The sequence below is a fragment of the Bactrocera latifrons genome, unplaced genomic scaffold, assembly GCF_001853355.1.
Source record: "Bactrocera latifrons isolate USDA-ARS-PBARC rearing strain unplaced genomic scaffold, ASM185335v1 scaffold_200, whole genome shotgun sequence".
Classification (NCBI taxonomy): Eukaryota; Metazoa; Arthropoda; class Insecta; order Diptera; family Tephritidae; genus Bactrocera; species Bactrocera latifrons.
Genome location: NW_017535520.1, coordinates 343,832 through 354,570, shown reverse-complemented (window position 1 = coordinate 354,570; position 10,739 = coordinate 343,832). Strand labels below are relative to the sequence as shown.

Sequence of the window (10,739 nt, the reverse complement as noted above, 5' to 3'; positions counted from 1 at the left end):
GGACCAAGTGGAGAAGGACCTGGCTTCACTTGGAATATCTAATTGGCGCCACGTAGCGAAAAGAAGAAACGACTGGCGCGCTGTTGTTAACTCAGCTTTAATCGCGTAAGCGGTGTCTACGCCAATCAAGAAGAAGAGATGTCACTGCATCGGTGTGAGCAATTATGCCGTTTTATACGCTTTGACGATTCCCGGACTCGCGCTGAGAGACTACGACACGACGAATTGGCGCCTATTCGTCATGCATGGAGACTATTCTTGGCGAATTTGACTATACCATTTGTCCCAGGAAAGGAATTGACAGTTGATGAGCAGTTACTTTCAACAAGAAACCGATTCAGTTTCCGCCAATACATTSCCTCTAAGCCTGGAAAATATGGCATAAAAATATTTTGGCTTGTTGACGCAAAAACCAACTATCCACTTGCAGGCGAAGTATATTTGGGGGCACAGCCTAATGAACAGCGGTCGCTTGGTATTGCGCGCAATCTTGTTATGCGACTCAGTAACCAAAATTTGGATAGGGGTGCGAATATCACAATGGACAACTTTTTCACAAGTTATGAAATGGCGGAAGATTTGCGTGTGCGGAATACTACGTTGGTGGGCACAATACGAGGCAATAAGTCACAATTGCCAAAACTATTTACATCCTCTGAAAAAGCAAAAAAAAGAGGTGTATTTGAATCTGTGTTTTGTTTCTTAAAATCAAAGTAAGCTTTACAACACATKCGAAGAAAAATGTGCTAGTGCTTTCAACTGCTCATGCCAGCGAAGATGTAAATCTTATAACAAAAAACCACAAGTCATACATGATTATAATGAGCATAAAGGTGGTGTTGATACTTTTGACAAAATGCTACGTGGATTTTCTGGCAAAATAAAAAGAAACCGCTGGCCCATGGCATTATTTTATAATATGCTGGATATTGCTGGGCTTGCAGCGTTCAGACTGTTTGATCTTAGTCACCCTATGTGGAACACCAATAAGTCTGAAAAGCGTAAGATATTTTTAAAAGAACTCTCTATGGAGCTAGCGCAGAAGCGATTACAAGCTAAAATTGCAATGGACTTRATCAATTTCAAACGGTTTCCTGTAGTGGTTAGCTCGCGTCCATCAATACAGGTAAGGTTTCATAATTCATTTTAATTCAAAATTAGTTCAGTTTCAAATTTATTCAATATTTTGCCAATACTCTAACAACGTCTACACCCAATCAAAATATATCAAAAAGACAGAGAAGAATTTGAGCAGTTCGAAATTAAAACTTTATTTGATTTTCACAGTTTTCAATAAAAATACATTTGTTTCTAGCAATAATCCCAAGTTTCATTAAAATTATTTACATAAACAAGCGAAATTTTGGCTTTTCCATAAAAAAAACGTCTTAAAATTCTAAATTTCCATACAAAATACATTACTGGGCACTGAGTGCCCAAGTCACGAGATTAAGTTGTAAAGCTATGTCACGGTTCTAAGGTTAATGGCGATTTGTGCGCGTGGCAGCGGTTTGGTTTGGTACTAAGGAGCCCACATACCATCGAGATATCTCAATATTCACTCCAGTTACAGTTTGCAGAACTGTCGAAAATATGTTTGTCCCATAATAATGTATCTGCTGTTAGTATCCCTTCACTTCTTTATGCAAGAGGAAACTTCTTCTAGCAGGTGATGATGGCCGTATAGTATAAAGCAACTTATCATCGAAATGAAATTGAATGAATGTGCTTAATAATATTAAATCCAAAGAACTACACGTTTTTATGAACATAATTGCTTAACGGCGTAGTTAAAAGCAGTCTCACTAAATCAATAATTTATTCAATCAAAAACGCATACATTTAAGGAAAATAAATATTTAGTATACATTTTTTTCATTATTTAAAACTTATTTTAAGGACACCATCTTGTTGGCTTGAATATAATTTTAGCAACAATCACATAGTGCACTATATAAATGCAGTATAGACAACAGCAATCACAGTGACATCTGCTCCAACATGAAAGCTACTACTTCAAAATGTCAGCTGTTAACTTTTCTAATTGATGTGATTTTAATTGTGTCAAATGGATTGCACGATACCAAATGACATGAACACAAACGGCGATTGCTTGTGCGCAATTGGCACATCATTGACACATCGTTAGCTATAAATTACTTTGTACAAGTGTGCGTGTTTTAGTCCCATCTTCTAATTTAGCGGTTTACCTGTACAAATGGGCGCTATGCTCAAAATATCTTTGGAATGAATTTGTTTTACCACTGCAAAGAGTAAACGTATAAAAGAAGCTTTCCAACATACAAATGTATGGTATGTTCAGTAAGGCGACCATGGTAATTGTTTTCAAATTTAAAATTTTAGTTCAGTTGACTTACCGGCATTTGTACAGACAAGGCCACTGCACATCAAGCTAATTAAAATGGCAAGGCTATTGAAACTGAGACGGCTGTTTCGTCTGCTGTTACACATTTTCGTTTGGCGTGAGTGTTGGTTTCTTAGGGTTTTCAGTCTCGTATGGAAAATGTGGATAAAAAGCTAAAATAGAAGAAAAAATAATACATTAGGTTAGCGGGATATGCACGCAGACTTAAAAAACTGTAATTTTTTTTATATTAAATTCATTTTAATCCGAAAAGGATTTTTCTGCTGAAATCAAAATATCTGGAGGGAAATATGTAACCAGCATAAAACTATAGTCAGTTATTCTTAACTTGTTTTAGCAGCTTAATATTAATGAGGTGTATTTCTAATGACATAAAAGGGTATCAAAGATATTTATCTAACTACAAGCAATAGTGGTCCGATCTGAGCAATTCCTTCGGGGAATGCAACGTTACCTTGGGCAATAATATTATATGTGCAAGATATTTTGTTAAACAAAATTCTATAAAAGGTGAGTAAAAAAATCCGCGTATACACACCCAGACAAACGGACAAATGTGCATTGCTAAACCGACAGGAAGTGTTCGGAGTATAAAAAGTGCAAATAATTCTTCAATGATGAATTTTACACAGATCACAAAAAGACTTTATATGGGCTATTTTTTGTTTATCATTCACTTGAACTGGAACACCATTATCACACGAAAGAAGATTTAAAAGAAAACGCTTCATCACTTTGCTGATAAAAGCACCGATATAACTTTTAAAGTTGGAAATATCTCTAAAGAACGTGTAAGGACAAAGACAAAAGGTAGGAGGTGGGCACCGGTGGGCACACAGATGTACATACATAAGTTCAGCATAATTTWATTTGACATCAAGTCAAAACTCGTTTCTTAATTTTAAAAGTTATTTATACATACATACATATATACTAAAATATATACATGATATAACTTACTTTTAAAAAATGCGAATATTTGTTTTTATTCCACAATATACGGCAAAAAAATATAATAGCGTTTGCAATTTATATATTGATCTATATCCCTAACTTTATAAAACTAACTGAATGAATATTTGCAATTACAAATATCAAATCAGATCGTGTTCAGAACGAATGTTTTGGCGATACCTTAACTTGCTCCAAGGCATTTAAAAAAGTATACAAATCTTAATAGCGAATATTTTGGGAAAGAATAAAGCAATTTCCAATTTTTAATATTATATTTGCTTTGGTTTTTTATACCAAAATATTAAAACATCTTACGTGTAGCCCATAGCTCTTATTCAAACTGACCGATCAAAACCAAGATACAGATACTCATAAAATCGAAGGGTAACCCGCTCTTCTTAAAAACGCGACAAATCAATAAAGAGATGGTATAAAAGAGCTTTACTGGAGCCGGGGTAAAAATTGGATGATGGGCGTGGCACCGTCAACTTTTTATATTCTTATATCGCAGTATGAAAATGGATGAAATCAGATAATAACCACATCTGCTTCCTATATAGCACAATTTTAAATTCCACTTAATTCGTTCAGTTGCCAGTACGCAAATCAAGAAGCAATCAATGTAACGGGATAAACCTCACAAAAAATGTCTTTAGTGAGTGTCACCTTATGACCAAAAATTGCTTAAATCTAGCAAAAAGTGTTCGAGTCCCTCGGTACGAATATTTGGCCCCCGGTACCTATAGTTGACTTTTGATCTAAAATCTCGGTAAATAATGGTATGTCTGTATATCGAAAATATGTAGAATCTTAGTAGCACCCGAACTTAGCCCTTTCTGACTTGTTTATTTATTAAATTTAATTTCAGAAAACATTTGTAAAGGACTTAATATTAAAAAAAAATAAATAATTAAAATAGGGGATGTACAGAAGGTACATTGTATGCATTATAATTACACAAAATGGTTGTACTAGATATTTAAGTATTTTCACATTGAAATAGCCATATGAAACATTACTCACATACTAGTTTATTCCTGTCGTTCGTGTGTGTAATAATTGATTATTTAGAGTGACACGAATCGCGTGTACAAAAAATATAGTTAGCGTGTATATAAATACCTATTCAAATAGTCACTTAAATTATGATTAACGAGCTTATTTCAAACATTCTCTAATCAATTACAGACACATTTGTGAAGTACTTTTTAATGGATAAGTGTGCGTAAAACTTTTCAATGCAATTTGTGCAATAGAAACTTCCTTTGTTTTATGAAGATAGCTTAATTTTTAACCAAATTGTCCTTTCGTCAACCTGACCATTTATAAATAAAATTCTATACACAGCGAATCATAAAAATTTAGCCACACCGTAAACTTACCTGTTTATGCAAATATTACAGGTTTCCCTTTTAATTTACGAAAGAGTTTTTTTTATTTGTTTACAATGGTAGATAAGCCATTCTTGTCATTGTGTTGTTGAAACAAGAATGACTACCCATTTAAGCCCAACTTTTCCACGCTTGGAGCTAAATCTTTTAAGATTTTTTAATTATCAAATCATTGTTGGATCTCTTGGMGTTTAGCACTTTTTTACATGCAATTCGCTTTTCTTATGAAATAAGGAAATATTTCTTTGCTTTTTACGATGTACATGTATTTATGTAAGCTAATAGTACGAACTGCGTCGGAAAGTTGGTTAAAATAATGTCCTTTCGATTCTGAATAAACTTTTCAGTAAAGACAACGYCTGTGCCAAACCTTTTTTGAATCACTGTATGTATAGTACGTTAGTTTTAAGTGTTACGTTTACTTAGTAGTAAATTTACGAAGTTAAATACATATTTATTGATAAATGTATATAACACATATTTATTTTAATAATATATATACAAAAATGGATTTATAATTTTTGCCAAAGGAAATATTTAAAATTTGGGTAAAAAAAAGTTGCTGTTTTGAAATTTCAAATGTTGTAAAGAGTCCCTTATATATCATATTTGAGTTGTCTGTGGAATGTTATAGTTATAGTTTTTATACGAATGTGTTAGTTATATTTTTGTTAGATTTGTTCACTTTCGATTGTTTGTACTTATCATCTAAAAATAATCCAGTTAGATAATATATGTTTCTAATCCATAGCGACTCTCTGTTTCTCTGTCCGTCTGTGCAAGCGATAACTTGAGTAAAAGTTGAGATACCGTAATGAAATTTGGTTAAGTCAAACTAATCTATACCTATCTCAAAAATAGTTAATAAAACTTCCTGTTGGTCTTATGCCCTSTTTATTAGTCAGTATGATATATAAGGAGAATGGAGTTATGAGAAGAAGTTCACGAAAGTGAGGAAAGTTCTCTGATCGTCATTCACTTGGGAGTGGCCAGAAACGATTATTTTACATATTTAAGCAGCTCACCAAGTATCCTGTGAGTAGCCTAAGAACATTCGTTTGAAGGCTACAGGATTGTGCGCTGGGTTTGGGACCCACGTAAAAAACGCCCCCAATGGAAAATAACAACCCATGTATCTGAACAATTTCACAAAATAATTTACGTCGAAGTGTGTAAGCACACCGACTGCTAATAGCARCAAAATCAATTTCTAATAGGATAACGATCCAAAATACGCATCGTATATATGTACGTGAAGGGTTATTATAGAATTAAAATATGAACGGCAATCGCCAGAAATTAATCCTATGCAACACATCTGGAACTTATTGAAAATCCGTATTCGAATTTCATAAAATAAGTGCCTAAAAACTACCCTATCGACTTAGTGGGTCAAAAAAAGAATTGCAACAAAATGAAGGCCAAAATAATAATAAATACATCTAAAACTGTTTTAATTACTTTTAATTTAGTATTAAAATTTGTTATTTGTGAAAAAACCATATCCATATTTTGATATACCTATTTCACAAAATATATTCATTTTAAAACAAATAAAGGTGTCATAGATTAATAGAACTAGGTGTAAGTAAACTTTATTAATTAATTCTATGTCAACCTTAGGGGCAAGGAAAAATAATCAAAAACAAGCTTTAAACAGTTTTGARAGCTTAAAATCCCGTAATCTCCAATTGGATTAATAAGGTAAAATAAAACCAGATCATCATTCAGTTGAAAATAAGAATTGATTATATTTAAATTTGTCTAATGTCAATAGTAATTGCACTGGGTTCAATTTAAATTTGCATAAATACCATATACTATGTATGTAATCGTGGGGTAATTAGTGTCACAATTTACTTGTCAGTAACAATGTCGATTTCAACATGCAGCTAAGACTAAAAGTAAAATGTTTAGAATTCTGATGATACTGGATTTTTCAACTAATCGACCTAATATAACTTATTTGCCTGCAAATTTGTTAACGCATACGTATGTGTATGTACAAGTATATGTACATATGGGCCTGTCATCAGCGCCTTGAGCTTGTAGCTTTATTGTTACTGCTGAAATGTTAATATTTGCGGCATTTATTGTTCCAAGAAAGCACTTTACGCCAAACGTTCATAAACCTACTCGTTTACCATCTTCGCAGCTAAATTTATATTCACATACATACATGTCTATGTGATGGTATACATACTATATACAGGTATGTGTCTGTTTATGATGCCTCCCTAACTAACGAACTTACTTTCAGCGTCAATTATTTGCAACCTTTGTCAATATTTGTGAGGAGATTGTTTTTGTAATTGAATGCAACTTAAATCACTGCCATGTTTCGACCATTTCGCTTTTAATATTTTTGCATTTGCGTCGAAGTCTAATGAGTTAAGTTTTTGACTGCCACTCTTCCGGTCGAGTTTCATATCCTAGAAAATTATTCGTATAACGGCAGCAGTCCGTCGGTGGGTAGTCTTACAAGCCATCACAATTATAGGAAGTACGACCTTATTATAAAACCTATAAAGAAATCTCAATTTATCAGAAATTTTCGATGTGTACCGATGCACTAGGGATGGTCACGCCGTAATTACTTCCCCGGGGCCCGAAATATGGTCATCTGTAGTATTAAACTCCAGCATAAGAAAATTCATCAAGCCACTTGGCTGTGCGTGAACGTGTAAAAGTATACAGCTGCTGGCGTATGCTGATTGTATTGATATCATCGGCCTCAACACCCACACCGCTAGTTCTGCTTTCTTTAGACTGGACAACTACCAACAGTCGTCGCACTCGCGCCTTGGCTCTCACGTCACTGCTGGCAGACATAACTTTGAAGTCGTAGATAATTTCGTCTATCTTTGCACCAGCATCAACACCAACGACATCGTCAGTCTCGAAATCCAACGCAGACTATCTCTTGCCAACAGGTGCTTCTTCGGACCAAGTAGGCAATTGAAAATAAAGTCCTCTCTCGACGAACAAAAACCAAATTCAATAAGTCACTTATAATTCCCGTAATGCTAGATAGTGCAGAGGCTTGGACGATGACAACAAGTGATGAGGCGGCATTGCGAGTTTTCGAGAGAAAAGTTCTACAAAAGTTTTATGGTCCTATGCGCGTTGGCCTCGGCGAATATTGCATTCGATGGAACGATGAGTTGTGTGAGATATATGAMGACATTGACATAGTTCAGTGAATTAAAAGACAGCGGTTACGCTGGCTAGGTTATGTAGTCCGAATGGACGAAAAGACTCCAGCTCTGAAAGTATTCGTCGCAGTACCCGCCGGGGGAAGCAGAGGAATAGGATATCCTCCATTCCGTTGGATGGACCAGGCAACGGAGCGAAAAGAAGAAACGACTGGCGAAACGACGACGCTGTTGTTAACTCGGCTATAATCGCGTAAGTGGTGTCTACGCCAATAAAGAAGAAGATATTCTTGTATTTGTGTATTCCTATATCTTATATTTCCACGTGCTTTATATATTTTTTAAATCTTTGAATGCTTATTGATAAGTGGGTTTATTTTATTAATTGCTTCTTTACTAAATTTTGAGGTTTCATGTCTATTATAATTAATATAATCATAATTAAAATCGGATTTAAGCGATTATAATAAATGAAGGTAGAAAATGGCATATCTAAGGTTAGTAGTGCAATCGATTGTATTTATTTCATTATTTATTTATTTATTTAAAAGAGAAATAATAATAAATAATCGTTCCACTTATAGATATAAAGCACTGGCTGGGCAGGGCCTTCAGCTTAGAATTTTTATTTTTATTGAAATTTATTTATTTTATCTGAAATTGAATCCTTTGATATCAGGCAGAAATTCTGAGGAAGTCTAGAAGAAAATTTAGAAGAAGTTTACCTTAAGTTAATTGTGAATCGTTAACGTGAAGAAGTTTACCTTAAGTTAATCCTAAGTCTGGAAGTATGATTTTCAGTATGAAGATCTCCATGGGAAAGTTTATGTTTTTTCCAAGTTATTGTTTTAATAGTCTTGTGGAGTAGAGCTTAGCTATAATATTGCTGTCGAATCTAATTTGCAAATAGTACACCGGGTACGTTTTGGTTCTAAACTTCGGTGATAATTATGTCTAGAATACCGAAATAGAACTGCACTGAAACGTACACGCTTATGTTGGAGGAAACCGGCGTCAACTAGTTAAGCTACTTAGTACTTGAATTCACTTGAGAAGAAAATAAATGAAAACACGCCAAGGCTATATTAAATATAAGTAGTATGTAGTCGTCACAAACCTTTAGTCAAATCTATTCACAGCTCGAAAGTGTTTACTGCTTTAAGCTATAAGCAAAAATCAATGAAAAAAGAAGCACTTCTGTGTTAATTCGCTTGCGAAAACAGGAGCAATAAAAGTGATGGGCAAATTTTAATAAACGATGAGACAAAATTCTCCGCGGTCATCGCGCTTCGTTGTAACTGTATAAATTGTTTGCAACGCTTTTCTCTGTTTTTCTTCTTCTTAATTGGCGTAGATACCGCTTACGCGATTATAGCCGTTTCTCCTTTTCGCTACGTGGCGCCAATTGGATATTCCAAGCGTAGCCAGATTCTTCACCACCTGCTCCTTCCAACGGAGTGGAGGTCTTCTTCTTCCTCTGCCTCCCCCGGCAGGTACAGCATCGAATACTTTCAGAGCTGGAGTGTTTTCGTCCATTCGGACTACATAACCTAGCCAGCGTAGCCGCTGTCTTTTAATTCACTGAACTATGTCAATGTCGTCATATATCTCACACAACTCATCGTTCCATCGAATGCAATATGCGCCAACGCTCAAAGGACCATAAATCTTTGGCAGAACTTTTCTCTCGAAAACTGATATTGTTGGTGGTGTTTACGCTGGTTCCAAGGTAGACGAAATTATTTACGACTTCAAAGTTATGACTGTCAACAGTGACGTGAGAGCCTAGTCGCGAGTGCGACGACTGTTTTGCTTTGCTTCCTTGTCCAGTCAGGAGAAAGCAGAACTAAAGGCGCGGGTGTTGAGGCCAATGATATCAATATCATCGGCATACGCCAGCAGCTGTACACCCTTATAGAAGATTGTACCTTCTCCATTTAGTTCTGCAGCTATAATTATTTTCTCCAGAAGCAGGTTGTAGAAATCGCCTTGTCTGAAATCTCGTTTGGTATTGAACGGTTCGGAGAGGTCGTTCCCGATTCTGTCGCAGCTTTTGGTGTTGCTCAACGTCAGTTTACATAGCCGTATTAGTTTTGCGGGGATACCAAATTCAGACATCGCGGCATAAAGGGAGCTCCTTTTCGTGCTGTCGAAAGCAGCTCTGAAATCGACGAAGAGGTGGTGAGTGTCGATTCTCATTTCACGGGTCTTTTCGAAGATTTGGCGCATGGTGAATATCTGGTCGGTTGTTGATTTTCCAGGTCTGAATGCACACTGATAAGGTCCAATCATTTTGTTGACGGAGGGCTTTAATCTTTCACACAATATGCTCGATAGAACCTTATATGCGATATTTAGGAGGCTTATCCCACGGTAGTTGGCGCAGATTGTGGGGTCTCCTTTTTTAAGGATTGGGTATAGCACACTTAAATTCCAATCGTTGGGCATGCTTTCGTCCAATAATATTTTACAAAGAAGCCGATGTATGCTCCTTATCAGTTCTTCGCCGCCGTGTTTCAATAGCTCGGCCGGCAATCCATCGTCCCCCGCCGCTTTGTTGTTCTTCAGGCGGGTAATTGCTATTCGAACTTCTTCCTGGTCGGGCAATGGAACGTCTGCTCCATCGTCATCGATTGGGGAATCGGGTTCGCCTTCTCCTGGCGTTGTGCGTTTACTGCCATTCAGCACGCTGGAGAAGTGTTCCCTCCACAATTTAAGTATGCTCTGGTCATCGGTGACTAGATCACCTTCGGGAGTTCTACAAGAGTATGCTCCGGTCTTGAAACCTTCTGTAAGCCGCCGCATTTTTTCGTAGAATTTTCGAGCATTACCCCTGTCGGCCAGCTTATCAAG

The 10,739-nt window shown here is 35.9% G+C and overlaps 1 protein-coding gene across 5 annotated transcripts in view; it reads right to left on the bottom strand.

Moving 5' to 3' along the window:
- Nucleotides 1-10,739, bottom strand: part of LOC108968088 — a 133,693-nt gene that overhangs the window by 88,779 nt on the left and 34,175 nt on the right. For 4 of the 5 annotated variants that reach the window (XM_018931856.1, XM_018931859.1, XM_018931860.1 and 1 more), the window contains exon 2: nucleotides 2,379-2,538. The exons of the other annotated variant lie outside the window; for it this stretch is intronic. In XM_018931856.1, the coding sequence (XP_018787401.1) occupies nucleotides 2,379-2,472 (94 nt within the window). In that variant the 5' untranslated portion in view covers nucleotides 2,473-2,538. The remainder of the gene's footprint in view (nucleotides 1-2,378; nucleotides 2,539-10,739) is intronic. 5 annotated transcript variants of the gene reach the window in all.